The 20,798-nt window shown below is 44.3% G+C and overlaps 1 protein-coding gene across 3 annotated transcripts in view; it reads right to left on the bottom strand.

Moving 5' to 3' along the window:
- DHX40 (DEAH-box helicase 40) overlaps positions 1–20,798 on the bottom strand; it is a 266,557-nt gene that overhangs the window by 104,912 nt on the left and 140,847 nt on the right. For 2 of the 3 annotated variants that reach the window (XM_069226422.1, XM_069226424.1), the window contains 2 exons: positions 20,108–20,188; positions 15,654–15,811 (listed from right to left, as the gene is read on the bottom strand). In XM_069226422.1, the coding sequence (XP_069082523.1) occupies positions 15,654–15,811; positions 20,108–20,188 (239 nt within the window). The remainder of the gene's footprint in view (positions 1–15,653; positions 15,812–20,107; positions 20,189–20,798) is intronic. The other variant, XM_069226423.1, reaches the window with a different exon arrangement.

The raw sequence follows: 20,798 nt of genomic DNA, 5'->3' as shown, positions 1-20,798 counted from the left end.
GCTCTGAAACGGTGTCTCGGGGTCGAGTGTGCTCTGTGCCGGTATCTCGACCGGAGTCGGATGACTTCGACACAGGCGTGCCCTTTTTCGGTGCCGATGCCGGGTCACCTATTTTTCGGGTTAAGCCATGGCCTGTTGGCGGTGGCGTCCCCTGGGCTTTGCTGCTTTTTACGCGAGTCTTGTGTAGCTACGTCCTACTCATGGTTTTCGGCGTCTGTTCAGGATCGACCTCTTCCGAGTCCGATTCTTCGATGGAGAAGGCTTCCTCTTCTTCCTCCATGTGTTTTTGTCCTGTCGGCACCGACGCCATCTGTAATTTTCTTGCTCTTCGGTCCCTTTCTGGACCGAAATGCTCGACAGGCCTCACAGGTATCCTCTTTGTGTTCTGGCGACAAACACAAATTACAGACCAGATGCTGATCTGTGTAAGGATACTTGTTGTGGCATTCGGGGCAGAAGCGGAATGGGGTCCGTTCCATTAGCCTTGAAGACGCACGCGGTCGGGCCGACCAGGCTCCGCCGGGGAATCGAAAACCCCGAAGGGCCGCCGGAGCTCTTCCGAATTCGGTGTTGATCTGTTGTAGCTAACCCGATACCGAACGCAAACAATACCGTTGAATTTTCCGAGTTTTTCACTAACTTTCTGAACCGAAGCGCGGAGCGAAAAGGATCACGTCCGAACCCGATGGCGGAAAGAAAACAATCTAAGATGGAGTCGACGCCCATGCGCAATGGAGCCGAAATGGGAGGAGTCCCTCGATCTCGTGACTCGAAAAGACTTCTTCGAAGAAAAACAACTTGTAACACTCCGAGCCCAACACTAGATGGCGGGATGTGCAAAGCATGTGTATCTGCAGCTACACATGCCATTGAACATATATATATATATATACACACATATATATATTATTTTGCGCTTAACATCTTCATAGGTCATTGCTTAGTTGCTATATAAGATGTTTGATTAGATGCCTGTGAGTCTCTGTTTTTATTTCATCTATCACAATAGGTAAATATTATCTTAACTATTCATCTACAAACATTTCACTATTAAAATATTGAGGAAAGATAAAATAATGTTACCAAGGAGGTGTAGCCGTGGAGGGGGGGTGTTTGGGGGGCCAGGAGTCATGGCGCTGGGTTCGGTCTAGGCATGGGCGGACGCAGATGGGCTTGCTTTTGGTGCTCCAGTGGCGCGGCTATGCTGCAGCCTCCACAGTATGTCCTGGGAGGTGGGAGGGGGTTGAAGGCAGGAAGGCAAACATGACAAAGTCCTTTACAATTTCCTATTTCTTTTTGAAGTAGGGTGATGGAGGGAATGCTGCATGAGGGCTTTTCATGGGACACTGGGCAGTTGGGTAACTGGTAGTGTCCTTTGGGTGCAGGGTTGTTCACCATTAGTGTCCCAGGGTCATATTACTAATGCACTGCAACTGGATAATCAAGTTATTTCCTTATTTTGGGCACTTGAGTACCTCTAGGTAGTGAATGATCATTGGTTACTCTGGGAGGTGAAACAGGCTTAAATTCAGAGAAAGTATGACACAGTGAATAATACTGATGTCCAGTCAGTGCTTTATCTAAGTACTTTACTAAAGAGGTAAGGAAACTGAATAGATAACGATAAGATAACTGAATAAAACAGAAGGCTCTTGCATAATCTGTCACTGAGATACAACCTCAAACATAAACATAGGTCTTAAGCACTGAATGCTAGATTTCTCATAATATTGGCTGCATGGTGGATATTAACTCTTAACAAGTTCAGCTCAGATCGGCTCAGGAGCCTTAGGGAGCTATCTAGATTTTGTGGCCATATGTGCGAAGCTTTTTTGAGGTTGCAAATGTCCCGATTCACAGAATCAGACCTTTGTGACTGCAAAAATGCATTCATGTACAAAAGTCAAATTGAAAATCTGTAACCTGTTAACAAATTGCCTTTAACAATGTGAAAAACTGCCTACTCCTAAAAAATGAAACTTCAACATTGCATTTCTGGGATTTCGAAGTTGCATTTCTGTTTTTTTAGAAACATTTTTAAACACATTCCATTTAACTTGGGCTGCATTAAAAAAAAAAGTCTTATTTGTTAAAAGCAATCACAGACATTGTGGTCTAATGACCCCAGCTCTATTTGCTGTGATTCCTTAGTAGGTCACAAATTGTTATCTGTCTCATTAATATTCATGAGGTAGGCATATTTGTAACCCAAATAGGAATTGCTATTTTAAAAAGAATTCTTTAGTACGTTAAGAATTGCAATTAAGTAAGAATTCCTAATGTTGGTACATCTGGCCCTTCGTCTTTTGTAAGAGCTTTCCTCAGACAAACGCATTTAGGAAGAAAATAAAAGATATGGATGCAGACATGGCAAATTTGGCAATCCTGAAGCACTGCTACTTCAAATTGCTGTCTGGATTATAGGGGCCTCCGAGCAAAGATTCCATAGTCAAAACTATTTGGGCTGATCTCGGGCAATTTGTGGAACAAGATCAGACATAGCTTGTCATGTTTTCCAATTGCCATTGAAGACAAAGAAAACAGAGGGAATGGGATGGACTGGTTCAATCAAGGAGGATACAACTAACTCTGGACAAAGAAGTGGGTTGGAGAACTGACACGCCCACCAGATAAAAAAGGTTTCAAGGAGGTGTGAACAGGCAGGTTGGTATGTGTAAGTTGGACTGGGATGCAGCCCAGAGTAATTACTGTAGGAAGATGGCCTGGTGTGTGGTGAGCACCTATATCACCTTATACCAGGTCCAGGTATCCCCTATTAGTGAGGTGTAGACAGTGTCTAGGAAGCCAGGGCTCTCTAGAGGTAGCTGTAGATGAGCAGCCAAGACTCATCTAGGAGACATGCAAAGGTTATGCAATACCACTACAGTCACACAGCACTTACACACCACATGAAAGAACCACACAGAGTTACAAAAATAAAGGTACTTTTTATGGGAACACAAATACTAAAATACTGAATATGCAATACTCCAATAGGAGGTGAGTAAACACACTATTATGTACAAATTGAAAATCCGTGATTAGCATAGAAAGCAATAGCAAATAGTAAAAACAATAGCAAATAGTGTGGGCCCTGGGGTGAGACCAAACCATATTCTATGTAAGTGGAAGGTGAAAGGCAGTCCCCCACCCAAGGAAGTGGAATCAGTGGGAGGGAGCTGTAGAAACTATGAACCTCAAAATGTAAGTACCAGGGTACCCACCCCCCCACGCGACCAAGAGAGAAGAGGTTGGTACCTGTTTTTTCCCCAAACCCACTGGAGAACTTTGGAAAAAGATTGTGCAAGACCCAACCATGACTGGGAAAACCCAAAGGTCAATCCTGGAAGAAGGGGGCCTGCAAAGAGAGGGGACCAGGTTCAGTTCGAGTTGGAGTGTCTGCTTGTGGCAGGAGCCACTACCCACCTTTTTGGAGATGCAGGACCAGGTTGAGGGTGGATGAATAAGGTCAGCAGTCCAGCACTGGAGCAGGAGAAGAGTTCCAGAAGTGATGCTAGTGATGTCCCACGTCTGCAGTCGTCTAGTGGTGCTGGAAAACCACCAACAAGCTTTGGCAAATGCAAGAGTCGGAGAAGAACGTTTTGCAAGGCTGCACAGGACCAGCAACGCCTAGGGGACTCGACCCAAGGAGGGGAGTCCGGGGTAACCTTCAGCAGCTGGAAGAGTCACCAGAAGAGGAAGCAGACCTCACAGGCAACCCACTGGCAGCAGGAACAGGAGTTGCAGTGAGGTCCATTCAGCACCCCTGGAGGAGTGTCCCATGTCGCTGGAGCAGCAGACAGGAGACTTTGGGTTGCAGGAAGAAGTGCTGGAGGCTGGGGCTACACGGAGCCTGACGAACCCTTGAAGGAGGAGCAAACAAGACTTGGTAGCTGCAAGAGCCGTGGTACACAGGGGTTCTGTCCTGCAAGGAGAGGCCAGGGCTCACCATCTCCCAAGTTGGACAGCTGGTAGAGAGGACCAAAGGGACCACTCCAGACCACCACCTGTGATGCAGGATCCACGCAGTTCCGGAGGAGAGAGGATCCACGCAGCCGGTCGTCATTACGTTGGTGCCTGCAGATGCAGGGGAGTGACTCCTTCACTCCAAGGGAGATTACTTCTTGCTTCTTTGTGCGGACTGAAGACTTGCCGCCCTCAGAGGATGCACAGCCAGGGAAATGTTGCAGATTGTGGAAGGAGCCGGAGAAACAATGTTGCAGAGCGAAGTCGTTACTGAAGCTGCAGATTGTAGGTTCCTGAAGAGTCCAGTTACGGATCCAGTGGCCAGAAGATGGAGTAAACAATGGAAAGGAGTCCTGGTGGAATCTTGCACGTCAAATCTAAGGACCCCACCAAAGAGGGAGACCCTAAATAGCCCTAAAAGGGGGTTTGGTCACCTGCACCGTGACCACCTATCAGGAGGGGGCTGTGATGTCACCTGCCTGACCTGGCCACTCACATGCTCCCAGAGGCCTCAGCACATCTTGGCTTCAAGGTGGCAGAAGCAAGTGACCACCTGCTTGAGTTCTGGGCACCACCCCTGGGGTAGTGATGAACAGGGGAGAGGTGACTCCCCTTTCCATTGTCCATTTTTGCGCCAGAGCAAGGACCGGGGTCCCTGGACTGGTGAAAAACGGTTTATGCAAGGAGGGCACCAAATGTGCCCTTCAAAGCATACCGGTGGCTTGGGGAGGCTAACCCTCCCATGCCATGTAACACCTATTTCCAAAGGAAGAGGGTGTTGCCCCCCCCTCTCTCAAAGGAAATCCTTTGTTCTGCCTTTCTCTGCTTAAGATGATCAAGCAGCAAGAGGGCAGAAAACTGTCTGGAGGGTGGCAGCAACACGGGGTGCTTGCAAAACCCTGAAAGACTGGTAGGAGCAATACTGGGGGGTTCTCTAAGAAGCCCCCAGAGTGCATGGAATCATACAACCAATACTGGCAACTGGCAATTGATACCAAACATGCCCAGGTTTGGAGTTACCATTATGTAGCTGGATACACTGTGTCCAGTACACAGGTAAAATGGCTTCCCCACAGCCACTGTGAATTTTCTCACTAAAGTACTGGATGTTCATCCTACCTTTCAAATGATGACAGGCTGTTACTCAGAGAATGACAGAGGACTTCTAAAGGAATATGGTAAACTAACCCTGCACAGGGTGCCACACATATTACCTACTGTGGAGATGATGATCATCAGAAGGTGACTAGTGGAATTCAAACATAACACCTGTCCCTTTGAAATGTGGTACAAATCCTAAGTTAGACAACTGAAATATTAATGGAAACTAAATGGTTGTTTTTCGGTAAGAGTAGTTTTGCAGATTGAAGAATTTTCTGTATGCACATGCTATTCGTTATTCTGCCATCTAGTGATTGGGTCTGGAACAGACTCCCTGAAGTCTCTCTTCTCTATAGTCTCTTTTTTTTTGGGGTGGGCGGTCGTCGACCATTTGGGTTTAAACCCCTCCTTGTGGTGTGATGTAAGGTGTATGCCCCAGAAATTCTTCAATTCAGTCATCTTCTCATTCTATTTTTTTTTTTACTTTATACTCGTCCGTTTTCTCTTGACTTGAGTTTGTATATACACCTCTACCAGTGGAGCTTGGTGGGTGAACCCCGAAAATTCTTCAAGCTGTAAAACTACTTCTACCAGTAAGTAACCATTTCGTTTTGCAACATGAATGTTTTCTGGATTCACATTGTGTTTATCGATTATAGAGAATTATTTTCTCCTGTGGGTAGGCTAGGTCTTTCGGAGTGTGTGTTTACAAACAGATGTTTCAGTACTCTGTCTCACTTCTGCCTCCTTGTTGATCTGAATGTCCATGCAGTAATGTTTTGTGACGGTATGGACCGATAACCAAGCAGCAGCTGCACAAATGTCTTCCAGTGCTACGCTACCTAGGAAATTGAGTGTTGCTCCTTTTTTCTTGTTGAGGGTGCTTTTGGCTTTTCTGTAAGGGTTACACCATCTGCATTGTGATAATACTGTTTCACTTGTACTTTCCATCTCGCAATCGTTCATTGGTGACTGGGAGTCCCCTTCTTGCGTGTATGAAGGACGCGAATCACTGTTCTCCTTTCCTAATGTCTTTTGTACTCTCCAACTAATATATAATTGTCCTTCAGACAAATAGCGTGTGCAATGTTCTCTCTTCTTGTGTTTACTCTGTTGAGAAAATGCCAGTAGATAGCTTGCTTAATGTGGAATTTCAATACCACCTTGGGTATGAATCCCAGGTTTGCCTTCATTACCAACTTGTCTCTATGTATCAGTAGGTACAGCTCCTTAGTGGTGAGTGCCTGTATTTCACTCAGAGGTGATAGAGTTGAGAAATGCGTTTTTGAGGGTTAGGAACCTATGTTGTGCATTCTCATTGGTTCGAAGGGTGATGTCATTAGTTGGATAAGTACTACATGCAGGCTCCATGGAAGCATTGGCACTCTTCTTGTGGGTGCAACCTTCTCTGCACCTTCTAGGAAACGTTTCACCAGTGGTGCAGAAAAGAAACTTTTCCTCTTTCCTCTTGTGCATGCTACAATGGCTGCTAAGTGGACCTTGATAAAAGGCATAGGAGAGATGCCTGCTCAGCAGATCTGTCAATTATCTAATGACTATGACACCCTGTGTCAAGTCTCTGTTTCCCAGGCCTGTTAACTCATTGTTCAAACCTCTTTCACTTCTTGCTGTAGACTGTCATTGCTCTCCTTGGCAACTTAAGGAGCTAAGCCTCTAAGTTTTCAAGAAACATACTGCGAGACAGAGTGTTTGGTTCTGGGTGCCATACCTGTGCCTCTGGTATAGTTAACAGGTCTCAGTGTGCCTAGAGTGCAATTTACTGTCCTTGGGATATCTTTATGAGGTCTGCGAACAATGTCTGTCGAGCCATCGCCGGGCTATCAGAATTAGGTTGACCTGCAATTTTGGATCATCTCTGGTATCATTAGAATTGGTGGAAAGGTGTAATCAAATCTACATGACCATTTTATCGAGAGGGCATCCCCCAGAGACACTGGGTGGTAGAACCTGAATGCAAAGCTTTGGCATTTCTAGTTCTTGTGTGACAGGGTTTTCCAGTTTCTCTGGTTACCCTGTTACCATTTGTTTTTTTTACTGGAATTCTGTAACCCTGCAGGGAGTCGTTGAATCCTCTCTTGCTCTTAATTAGGGCTTTGAGTTTGCCCTCGACGCATTTCCTTTCTTCGTCGAGTTCAGATTCATTTCTTTGTTTCAATATCGATGCAGAGGAACTCTTCTATGTTGAGATCAGGTGTCTTATTGTTTCGGCGGCTTTCGGCACCGATGCAGAGTGGACATTAGGCACTGTTGTGTGGCTAATATATGCAGAAGGCATCAAGCTGACTTTCACCATCTCCCTCCCATGCCTTTGATCTTCTCTCGAGGTCAAAGAAGGCTTTGAGGGTTTGCCTCCATCATCAACCCTTATTTTGGACCCCTGTGGCTCCTTGGGCTTCACTTTGTACTCCGGCGCAGATGATTTTGGCATTACTGTTGTTTTCTTCGAGTTCAACATCTTTGGCTCTATTGGGTCTCGGGCCTTAGGTATTAGCTTCCTCCCTGGTTCTTCTCCTTGGGCCTACTCCATCTCCAAGATGTCCCCCTCGTCACTGGATAGGCCCAGGTCTTTTAAGAACTCCTGTTTTCTCTGTGGTGACGCCATTGCGGACTCTTCCCACCTCCGTTGCTGTTTTAGCCCGATGGTCTTGAGCAAGAACTATGCACGCTATGCATCCTGGAAAATCACTGCAGGAGGAACAATCTCAGATTTCTGAATATTCCAGAAGGTATGGAAGGGGACATCATTAAAGACTTTATAGTATCCTTGATTAAAGACCATATCCCGGCGGTGTCCACCCACGATCTGGTCTCGGAAATTCAGAGAGTCCACCGAGATCCTTTCAAGAGGAACCCTAATAAGGAGAAATCTAGAAAGGTCCTGGTCAATTTTGCCTCATACCGAATAAAATAATTGATTCTGGCAGAAGCTCTCAAAGTCCAGGGTTTTCGGTATGAGGGCTGGTCATTCCTAATAAGATCTGATATGTTTAGGGCAACGTCAGATCGACACTGGGAGCTGGGGAAGGCTATGCAGGAGTTTAAGTCTTTGGGTGCTACTCCACAATTAAGGTTTCATACCAGCTTGAGGGTAATGTGGAAAAACAAAATGTATAATTTTCGAGATCCCCAAGAAGCTAAGGTTCTGATTGATCAGATAAAAGGGGAGAGCTAGCGGTTTGCGGAGGGTTGGGGCCTAAGGGTAGTACGAACCACCCAGTAAGGTTTCAAGGAGGGTCCCCCAGGGAGTGTTTGGGAAGGGCAGTGCACTATTTGCCTTAATGATTCGATTTAGGTCACAATGGGTGGGGAGCAGATGGGGGAAAAAAAAGAAAAAGAAATTGAGTCCTTGCACAATTGTATAACTGTTGAGGTCAGACAAGAGTTTTTTATTAACTGGGTAAGACATGATGGTGCACCCTGGTGATATAGTTAAACTCAAAATTTTGACCTGGAATGTGAATGGCCTTAGGGTGAGCAGTAGAAGAAGGAGAATCTTGGACCCATTTAAGATATGAGGAGTGGATGAGGATTCTTAAGTCACAAAGATGGATCGCCCACTTTGTCTGTACCAGTCAATCTTGCAATGTGAAAGGGGTTGCGATTATAGTAAAGAATAGCGTTCAAAGTCAGCTGACAGACATCAGTGCTGATTCTAGGGGGAGATGGGTCTTAGCAAATATTAAGTTAGGAGGGCTTCAATACACTTTAATATCCTATTATGGTCCCAACCTGGACGATCCGGGCCCACTTAGGGATCTCAATGAGCAATTGACCGGAAGAGCTCAGAACATAATAATTGCGGGCGGAGACTTTCATGTTTTGCTTAATCCTTCCCAAGAAAGGTCTACGCCTCGAGCGGCTTTCAGTACACCTAGAATGAGAGTTTGCTTACACAATATGATTGAACATTTTGGCCTGATTGACCCTTGGCGAAGCAGAATGGGTCAAACCAAGGAGTTCACTTTCTGGAATAAGAACCTTGGGCATGCTTCCAGAATTGACTTCTTTCTGATAGACATTAAACTTCACAATAACCTAATGGCAGTCTCCCACCAGCCAAGCTTTCTCTCGGACCACTCTGCTGTTCAGCTGACTATAAGTCTATCTGTCTCTCGTACTTGCACTAAATGGACACTTGATCGCTTCCTTTTGAGAGAAGAAGATATTGTTTTAAAGTTGAAAAGGGACTCCAAGGAATTTTTTGAGATCAACTTAGGCTCTGCTCCAATAGCCACGGTTTGGGAAACATATGAGTCCTTTATCCTTGGAAAACTGATCTGCTATGCTGCCTTTAGAGCCAAGAGAACCAGAATAACAATAAAGACTCTCGAGGATAAACTTTACACTCTGCAAGCCCAAAGGCTATCCTCTCAGGACCCAACAACGCAGCCAGACCCGCAGTATCAGATCCAGGAAGCCCAAAATTCACTCGAGGTCTTGCTTGAATCAATTGTGAAGAGTAGATGGGAAGCTAGCAAGCTGGCACATTTTGAGTATGGCGAAGGCTGTGGCAAGTTATTAGCTTGGAAGACTAGGTCTGATAATATCAGGAATAGGATCAAAGGAGTGATACTAGGCAAAACTGGCAGAACCTCCTCAGAAGACCAAGACATTATAGGAGAATTTGTCAAGTTCTTTTCTCAACTATATAGAGACGACTTGGTGATTTCAGCAGAGGCGATTGAAGAATGGTTGAAGGCAGACACACTTCCCAAGCTAGATTCAGTTAAGAAGCTGAGCCTCAATCAATGCTTTCTCCATTGTGAGAGTGCGTGTTATGGCTGGTTTGAAAAATGGGAAGGGTCCCAGTCCAGACGGAATACCTGCTGAAGTATATAAACCCCTGAAAGATGAGCTTGCGCCAACCCTGATTCAGCTAATGAACTCGATTTTTATAGATTCTTCACCGGTCCCGTCCTCTTGGAATGAAGCTATTATTACCTTAATACTAAAGCCACAGAAAGATACCAGAAAATGTGAGTCCTCTAGACCTATTTCTCTGCTTAATAATGATTATAAAATGTTTGCACAACTGTTGGCAAGGAGGTTGGATAAAGTGATCAGTGATCTAGTCCATGTTAACCAGAAGGGCTGCATGAGAAATCAACATTTAGGGGATCTGACCCATGATCTAGTTGCTGCAATTGATATTGCATCCACCTATAATATGCCTTTAACTATCTCTACAATCGATGCTGCCAATGCCTGTGACCGAGTGAACTGGCTCTTTTTGCAGGCGGTTATGGACCGTAATAACCTGGGTGACAATGTTCTTAATGCAATTAAAACTATTTATAAGGCCCCATTAGCTCGGGTATCTTATCCCCTCAATTTAAGATTGAACGGGGGACACAACAGGGTTGCCCTCTCTCCCCTCTTCTCTTTAATCTTTACATTGAGCCTCTGGCCAGGAGAATCAGGGCAGACCAGAGAATTGCGCCTTTTCATTATCACGGCTGGGTCCTGAAGGAAGCCCTATATGCGGACGATCTTCTGATATACACACAGAACCCCCAATGTGCTCTCCCAGCACTTTTAGAAATCATTGCCAGCTTCGGAGAAATTTCAGGTTACTTAATTAACGCAGATAAATCTGAAGTCATGACTTGGAATGGCCCTTTGGACAATCCATTGGAAAAAGACGAAATCCAATATCTAGGGGTCAAAGTGGTCAGGAATTTAGCAGAGATGGCCCAGGTGAACTTTGAGCATCATCTAAGGGAAACAAAGAAGCCACTCCTTCAATGGTCCCATCTACGTCTCTCTATCCTAGGCAGAACTAACTTAATAAAGATGGTGATACTACCAAAATTCACCTTTATCTTTAATGCTATCCCTCTATCCTTTAAAAAGGAATGGCTAAGGCGATTGCAGGGGGGGGTTATAGTTAGCTTCATTTGGTCCTATAATAAACCCAGAATAGCATGGAAAAAAATTGAGAAAGAAAAAGCTTGATGGGGGAATTGCGCTTCCGGATTTTCAACTCTATTACTGGGCATTCCAGCTGAAAAATGTTAGATCACTTCTTTATAAGGAACACCTCTCCTCCCGATTCCAGGCTCTGATAGGATGCTTCTGAGACCAGGGTACACAGTTTCTTTATAAATTTGGTCATCCCAAGTATTACAAAAAGGTTAGACTTAAAACTCTCTTTAATGCTAGTAGTATCTGGTATGTAGTAAGAAGTAGATTGGGTATCCATATTACAGTGAGTTGGCCCCAATCTTGAATTCTCCTGGTACTCCGATGTGTCTCCAGGATGTACTAGCTAAACCACTGAGGGAGGAATTGTGCAGTGGGGACAATTAGTCAGTGGGGGCTTGGTTAGCTCTTGGGAATCCCTATCTGAAGTAACCAACGCTAAATTATCTAGGTGTAAATACCTGCAAATTAAAGGATGGGTGCAAGGAGAACCTGAGGCTGGGTGTTCTACAGGATGGGAGAAGGAAATTACTGGTCCATTGAGCCAAAAGAAAGAGGTTTCCAAGTGGTACTGGCCACTTATACAAGCCGAAGAGGCATCTTGCCCACCCTCTGCAGAGGGATGGGACTTGGTGTTTCCTGCACTTGATCTCCCTTATCTCTGGCAGACTTCTATGAAGATTCTCTGGTCAAATCTGCCCCTTTGCGGCGGAAACACTTGTTCACCATGTATCGAGCCTACTGGACCCCTAAAAAGTTTGCTAAAATAATTTCCCAAGGTAAGAGCAGCTGCCCAAATTGTGATTTAGAGGAGGCAGATGATATACAGCTTTGGTGGCAGTGCCCAGGGATTCAGACTTTTTGGGAACAAGTGGGTAACTCGATTTCATCTTTTATAAATAGGCGTAGTGAGATAACTCTTCCAATGGTGGTATTTGGGTTATTCGAGACCGCTGAGAGGAGTCTGTGTGATAGATTAGAGAGGCCCTTGATGCATCTCTTTTTCTATTTGGTTCTGATAGCCCGGCGGGAAATATGTATCAAGTGCATCTCTAGTCTCCCCCCCCCCACCCATAGGGATTGGTTGATGTCAGTTAAGAGAATCTCTGATTTAGACTGTAGTAACCGCTCAGACAGGTCCCATAGAATGTGGGAGCCCTTTTTTGTCTATTATAGAACCACCTCGGTAGGCATGAGGCCAGTGGGAAATAACTAGGCTTGAGTCTTGGTTTTTGTATGAGTCCAATGATTAAGCCTTTAAGATCCAATAACCTGGAAGTTGGGGTGGATTAGCTCTGCCCTTTCCCCCCTAAGGCTGATAGGGGCCTTTTGCTATCTAAGCCCAGGTGGTCCACCAGGCCGAGACCCTGGTTTTGAATTTGATGTGGTTGATCCTGTCTGTATATGGCTATATATGAGGACTCAAAAAAAAAAAAAAAAACATGTCACGCAGTCCTTTGCACTGTGGTTCTTAGACAGGCAGAGGTTGCACACCTTGTGTGTGTCCTTCTGGACATACCTGTGGTGGCACTTAGAGCAGAACCCTGCCTTGGTATTACTCTGTGGTTTTTGGTGTTGTCCACAGAATTTTTTCCGATTTACTACATCCTATCAGTTATTGTCAATCATCTTCCGAAGCACTGAAATGTTCTCTTTTTGCCATTCCTTCTCCCTCAAATTCGGAGCTCTCCCTTAGGCTCTAAGACCCAATGAGGGAAAAAAGAATCTGAGGAAGGTGAATGGTTCAAAGGATTTCCGGGGCATACTTCTGCGGGCACACAAAAAGGAGTTTAAACCCAAATGGTTGACGACCATCACGAAAAAAAAAGGAGAAAACAGAGAAGACATACTTCAAGGAGACTATGCTCGACCCAACCACTAGATGGCAGAATAATGCACAGCATGTGAATCCAGGAAAGATTTACGCTGCAAAACAAATATTTAAGGGTAAAAAAAATAGTTCGCTTCCTGTGTAATAACTATGTGCTCAAGGCAGTACAGTGATTTGGAGCACGGCATAGATACTTATGCCTTACGGAGACGTTGCCAAAGTGGCTTCTGAAGGTATTAAATGTCTGATGAGCAAGTACCATGTTTCATGCGGCCACTCAGTAAACATTTTTGATTTACAAAAACAAACTTCCAAGGTGCTAAGTGTAATACAAAAATCTAATGTCCCTGACACCCATGGAGGTTTCTCCCAGGGTGTGGGATTTTTTTTTTCTTTTTTCTTTTCAGGACCACCAGGCTTTTTGTTACAGGTTTCAGAGAGAAAAAAGGACATTATACCATCTGCTCTAACATGGTGGACGGTCTGATGTACTTGCACTGACGGCCCCAATTAATTCAGGCGTTTGGTGTATGGTTTTTGTGACAGTGGCAGTGCCAGTGGATGCCCAGTCTGATAGATTAAATAAAGGGCATAGACGCAGAGTTTGGCACATGCTCGCCTGGTCTGTAGAAGAGTACCATGTCTGCCAGACTCTAAATTAGACTCTTTCTGCATTGACTTCCCAAAGACTGCAAAAGCTAATCTGCTGAGAAAGTTTAAGAGTTTTAGTCAAAAGGAAGACAACACAAAATGGTGTGCCTGCTTTGTTGAGGGCAAGAACTCTAGATCATTCCAGCTCAGAGAAGTCAGTAGCAAGACGTCATGCAAGGTCTGCCTCCATACTCAACGTGCACCTGTGTATGCTCTGGGGGTTGTAATCATGGCAATTATTCAAGGGCTTGCTTGTCTACATGTTTCATGACTTCTCAGGTCGCAGATACTTCTGCGGAACCGGTCCTTCTGGTTACTGCCAACACCCCATTCCTAAGCTAGATTGCGTCAAAAAACAAAAACTCTGTTGATTGAAATGGGAAGTAATTGTATTGTGGGACTTGTTCTCTAAAACAACACACAGTATTTTTTTAACAGGCACTCGAGCCTAAAACACTGCAGACTCCAAGGCAGCCACACAGAGGGCTTCCAAGTATTTATTTCTACTCTCCATTTTTTAAAGACAAGAAAGGGAGGGGCAACTAAGGAGGGTGATCCCAGCTAAAATGGTTTAAATAGAGTTCCTAAAGACAAACAATATATTTTGATCAATGGAAAGCTCATGCTACTTAACATGAGGGCTTTATTTTTTGTTAATAGAACTCTGTGTGAAAACAACTAGACATAGGCAAAGTGACAATACAGTAATGCTAACATTTGGATTGAAAAAAAAATGTAAACTGAAATGGTTAAAGAGCTTGTGTAATGCTCTGGGCCTCAAGCTCCAGCCGAGCAAAAATACCTCCAGTTCAAAAACGCCTGAAAAACAAACCTTTCAAGAAAGCGTTTATCTGAAACCAATCAACGTCAACAATTAAAGGATGTCCGCAGTGCTTAATTTGTGCTTGTTGTTTCCGGTGCTGACCGGCACTTATTTTTGAGGGCAGGGGCTTATTCTTCTGCCTCAAGCATTTGCTGCGAGCAAAAGACGCACATGGGAAAGACGGACGAAGGGAATAACGAAAAAGCGTCGCAGAGGAAGAAAACAGGAAGCTGCAAGAGTGAGCTGATGGGGCAGGGAGTGACTTTATATGGATTGAAGAGGCCCGAGGTGGCTTCAAGATGACGCCGCTTCAGTATTACGTGTTCACCCACTTAATTGCAGCAGCCGCGTGTTTAAGAGGAGGGCTTGGGGCACCGGTACCTTTTTATTGACAAATTAAGCACTAGATGTCCGAAGTTAATTCTGACCCACCGAACTGGATTATAACAGCCAGGTTACCCTATTACAGTTCGTATATGTTTGTCCTCATTTGTTACATAGGTTCCACAACCCCAAAGTAACAATATGATAAGAAGCACTATAGAAATCGCAAAAATAAATGAATACATAAATTCAACGGGTACTAGTGCTTAGCAAGTTGACTTAGAACTTTAGAGAGCACTAACATGCTATCAGTGAGGCCTAAGAAGGCTTAGAGTCCAAATAGGAAACGTTTTTGCTATAAGGAACAGGGGCTGCTTTATTTAAAAATACAAAAAAATCCTGATTTGTCGTAGGTCTGCTGTGCCTTGCAGGTCTCTATGTCTGCATGCACAACCGATTACAGGGGCATGCAAATTCTGACCTGCCAAATTAATATTTATTAGGAGGTTCGTTTTGAGACCTTCTGCAAATGGGAAATTTGTAACGTAACCTATTATTACGCAGGTTGCATTGCAAACTGAATTCCCAATCACAAACCAGCGCGTATGCAAAGTATGTGTCTCTGGTTTTCGAACGGGAAGGATCCAAATGGCCCACAGTGCTAAGCTGTTTCAATTTAGCCACAATGAAGGGAATGACAAGTGTGTAGTAGCCCACGTGGCTAATACATATTGACTCATCAGTTAAATAGGGACAGCAAATTCTGCAGAATTAGTTCAATCAAGAAGTAAGGTCCTGCCTTTCACACTCCATTTTACTAATCTATATTTTCAAACACAGCTGCAAAAAACTGCGACTTGTGCACATCACATGAACTCCCAACAGTGATCATCCCATCCTATGTGCAGATGCTGCTGAAACTGGGATATTTTGCTTGAAAGAATACGGAATATTGCTAATATAAAATACACGCTGCATACAGTATTTACCTTACACTTCGGACTGTCCCCTTACCTGGACGTATGAAAACATTTTCCACAGACAACATGGCTGCTATGGGAAGCAGAAGATCTTCACAACCCACAGATGCTGCCTTGATCACTGCACATGCCATATTTGGAGGCAGGGGATATTCCACCATGAACTTCCCCATTTGGGTGACGTGGCCTCTCCTTAATAGGATGAGAAAGACAAACAACCATCAAATCTCGAAAGGGTCCCTCAGTAATAAATGTACAGCTTACAATTATTACGTATTGCATCACTTGTAGATTAGAGCTCAAATGAATGTGAAACCTATATGTAGTAATAAACACCTGTGCCAAATTCCTGCTGAGTTTTGGCCGTAGATTTAGAGTTCTCTGCAGAAGTGTCTTTACTTTTCATAATCCAATAAGTTATTAAGAAATAAAACTTGCAAACCTATGTGCTGAGAAAATACCCTTCTAAACGTGATCTCCCTTTCTATATCATTTAAATTGAGGGTTTGCATTCTGTTTTACTTTCATAGCCATGTTCACGTGCCATGTTTGACACCAACCGATATGCAAGCATTTCAGTTGTAAAGCCAGTAGTCTTGACCCAAATCATATGACCATCTTCTGCCAAAGGGCCCTACCCTGGCAATAATGCTATCACTTGGCTGCCTGGTTGTCACCATGCGGTATAATCGCCGCATTCTGGACTTAGAGAACAAACTGTCTCAGAGCCCCGTCACCTAACCAGTTTGAAAACTGGAATCATTTTCCTGGAGACTATCTCTTATGCAACGTTGGAGATTCTTCTAAGGAGATCATCTCCAAGCAAAAGAATTATAGGTATGCCCCTTTCAGATGTTTTGGGATCTCCCACTATCATGTCTATTTCATCCCTGTAGGTACGAGGAGAGTACCTTCGTAAAGCATTCATAGATTTCTGCATAGTCTTACAAGACCTTGTCCCTATCCGAATACTCCAGCAGAATGGCAATCATGCCTCTTTAGGACTGCCCAGAGGAAGTGTATTCACCACAACTTTGTGTCTTCTAAAGTCTAAAGATCCTGTATAGGTTCCTTGCCCAATGTTCACAATAAGACCAATTTGGTCAGTGATGTTCATTGGTCTCCTTCAGAAGAGCCACTATCTGGAGAGATGGCCACAGCACGGGAAACACTCAGGAGTTGGCTTCACTCAGCCATATAAAATCTGCACTAAATAGAAATGTGATGGGCTGTGGACAACTCCAACCACCGGTTTTTGGTAGGAGAGGCAAGAACGGGATGTCTGAGATGGATATCATCAACTCAAAACAATTTAGTTCACCTTTCACACCCATAAAAATGAATCGTTCATTCAAGGACCCCAAACGATGGGACTGAAAGGCCCTTTACCTGACAGAGTGAGGAGGAGTCTCACCAGTGACATCAGCAACTGGTTCAGATGATGACAGACGTTAAGCAGAAGGAAACGTATCCAGTGGGCTTGCTTGACTGTTGAGCTAACTGGAGAAATACAGACCAGACTGTCCAAAAACAGACAAGGTCAGGGTAGCACACCTCGACCAAATCCTTTGAGAAGACATTCGTCCCGGTAATGTTTATATATGTATTCATCAAAGAAAACAGAAGTCATTTTTTATCTGTTTAGTGGGCTTTGTTTGGGAAGTATGGCATGATACACGTGTCACTTTCACATTCAGTTTAAATGTTAGATGATTAAGCTACAGCCGCCGGGGTAGGTCAGCAGGTACATTTTTGCACTGTACTGGTTATGCCAATGTACATCTGTTATAATTTCCCATTTAAGTATGTCTGTAGTACACCTTGCGATGTGACTGCAAACTATAGCTCTCACATATCACACTTAGCGGTGTTTTTTTGTATTCACTCCTACATTCAGGGCTGCTTTCAGAGCTGACAATCACCCAATATTGGACAATTATTGTGATGGGCATAAAAATGCAATACATCTGCAAACTAGCCCTACCCCCCTCTTCAGGTGCTTGAAAATGCATTCGGAAATCAAACCCACCTCTGAGCCACGACTACATAAGACATCATTTACAATTATCCCTAAATGCACAACAGCAGCAGCGTGAGGACTAAAGAAACCGGATACTAATTATTTACTAGTGCCCACCACAAACTGGATTGCTTCAAGACACCTAAATAAAAGGTGGTGTAATTATTACATTCGATAGCAGTCGTTTTTATCAACCACATAAGTTAAAAGGCTGAACAGGACCTGTTGGCGACACACATTCCTCTGCAGCCTGCACTCTTCCAGCCGCTAACTGCCTCAGACGCAGTTCATGTACAATAGTACATGCTTTTTTATTTAAGTAGACTGTACCGGTTTCTTATTTTCATTATGCATGGCGGTTCCTGTAAATTGTGGTGGTTAAACTGAGAAAATATTCGGAAGTGAGCAGACACACTGTTCATCCCCAGATCACACAGGTCATCAGTGAAACTGAGGCCTTATGAACCTAATCCCAGATACGGTCTCTGGAAAACATGTCGTGCATTGACTTCTGGCCACTACCGAAGATGCACTTTCGTGCATTTGGACAATCCACTGGTCACTGATGGATTTTCCTCTTGATCTAGCACTTACTCCAGAAACGAGAGAATGTTTGTCACCACTGACCTATATCAGAATGTCCTACCGTCAGTCTTTAGCACAAAGCAGATCAGTTTTAAACCTGTGAATGACCTATGACAGCAATACACGTGTCAGGGCCTTATTTCGAGCCTCTAAAATTGGGTTTGTAGCAAAGAATCTGATGACACCCCCATTCTGTGTGTTATTACAACTCCATCACTTGCATCAAGCATTGGCAAAGCCAAAGGGCCTGTTGTTGTCTGCCAGCCTTTAGGGAATTCTTGTTTTGTTTTTTTCCAGGCCCTCATCAATCTAAACAATAACATGGGCCAAAGTAAAAATGTTGTCTTGGTCTCAGAAATCCACACATTGCCATAGTACTCGTGTCACTGAAGGGAAGTACTCCGCGCTGATGTGCTCCTTGTGAAAGGGCTGGAAGCCATAATTCATGGTGAAGTCAGCCACTGGCAGAAGTGGGCTGACACATTGCCCCTTGGTGCATGTGGAAGACAATTATGAATAACAGAACCCCAGACAGAAGGAAGGAAGGCAAGACAGAAAAAGAAAATAGAAACAAAGAAGAAGAAAGAGGAAGGCAAGAAAGGAAGAAAACGGTAAGAAAGAAAGGCAGGAAATAAAGGGAAAGAAAGAGGGAGATAGGAAAGTAAAATGAATGAAGGAAAAGAAAGAGTGAAAGACTTGAAAGAAAGCAAGAAAGAAAGTGGTAGACAAGAAAGAAAGGGAAAAGAAATAAGGAGAAAGGAAACGAAGAAAAGGAAGAAAGCCAAACGAGTGAAAAAAAGGAAAAAAGAAGCAAAGAAAGAGGAAGAGAAGAAAAAGAGAAGGAAAGAGGAGAGGGAGAAAAGGAAAAAGAGAAAAGAATAAAGAGAAAGAAAAAGGACAGAAAGGGAGTGACAGGGTTGCAAAGACAGAACACCATCATCAGCTTATATTCAAAGTTCGTGCGAGGGGCTGGTAAGGTGTAAAAAAGCAGCAGTTAGATTAAAAAACAAAGGCCTGTTTAAAAAGGAATTCACTGCAGCTTTGGCAGGAGACAGGAACTGATAAAGCTAGACTGTGTGCTGTGCGCTCATCCGGTGGCTCTAAAACAAAGGCAGCACTGAAGTGATAATAAAGTAAAAACAAAAACAGTGGCAATGAAGGGACTACCTGGAGTGCCGGATGTGCTCCCTGTGAAAGAGCATAATGCGGTCACTCAAAGTGAAGTTAGCCAGTAGCTGAATGAGGCTGACCATTGCCCCGTGCTGTAGTTAGCAGGGAGAAGCAAAATGTGAAGTACACAAGAACAAACTAGCTGAAGAAGAGAAGAAGCTGAAAATCCCTTTATGTACGTACATTATTATACAAATAATTGTATTAAAATCAAAAGGTCTTGGCTAATGCTTATTTAATAAGCAGAACACACATTTGCTGAGGCAAATGAACAATGAGGCAAATATTGTACTGAAGCTGAGAAACCATGTGTTCCCCCAAGTGACACCAAGCACAGCACCCAAAGCATTACCACACAGTAAAGGCAAAGAGCAAAAACCAGGTCTGCACACCACCGCACCGAGGGTATATCAAGCAAGCACTAGAGTCACCCGGGAATAAGAAACCCTATTTCTTCCATTGCTCACCATGTATGCACAGAATGAATTAAAAAACACACACACACATACACGGTGAGTACTCAGCACACACGTGTGCAGATATTATTAATTGCATGCTATGTGTACATGGTAAAGGCCACCACAGTGATATGCACATGTAATCTTATTTCTCAGACGAAAATACCAGGAACGTGATGCTGTTGTAGTTGAGGAAAGTTGGAAAGTGCAATTCTTTTGGCATTTACAAATGAAAAGGGGTATGCCGCCACTCACCTGTCAATGGCATCGCACTGGAAAAGCTGCTTCAGAGCCTCCAGGATGTGCCTCTCTTCAGGGGGGTCTAAATAGGGAAAACTGACGAGAACACAACAACAATCATGTTACTTTCCGCTGCTGTGGCACAATCGGGTGTATTTACACTCTATCAGCTCCCTTGCGCCCCAGTGTTTAACAGCGGTTCGTGTTTGAGATTGGGGTTCTCTGATGACCCCTTAATATGCCTTTGTGCCTCGGGGGCGTGTGCGCGGGTGCGGCTGCCTTGATAAAGCAACATGACACCTGGGGTTGTTAACGTACCGTTTGGTCCATTCATAAGCAAGAACTCCATGTGCTGATCCTCAACTATTGAGTACTCGGAACCTGTCGTCAGCACAACCAGGTACTTGCAGCGTCACTCCCTATCGGAAGATCAGAGTGAGCCGGGATCTGCTCATGGACGTCTGAGCGAAGGGAACGGGCGGGAGCTGTAGGAAGGGTAGGTGATACCGCATGACTACAATCTGGAGCACCTACCGTCCCAGGCCTGTAGAAAGGAGGGTTCCTGTCCCCCCAGGGGCCGCGCATGCTCCTTCAAGAGGAATCTAGTGCCGAGTACGAGGGGAGGGGTTCACCTGTCAGGGTATCTGGTGAGTTGATTATTGGCATTACTGCTCAGCTATTCCATATCATCTTTCACCAGAACTTC

The sequence above is a fragment of the Pleurodeles waltl genome, chromosome 3_1, assembly GCF_031143425.1.
Source record: "Pleurodeles waltl isolate 20211129_DDA chromosome 3_1, aPleWal1.hap1.20221129, whole genome shotgun sequence".
In the NCBI taxonomy this organism is placed as follows: Eukaryota; Metazoa; Chordata; class Amphibia; order Caudata; family Salamandridae; genus Pleurodeles; species Pleurodeles waltl.
This window is presented reverse-complemented; position numbering and strand designations above follow the sequence as displayed.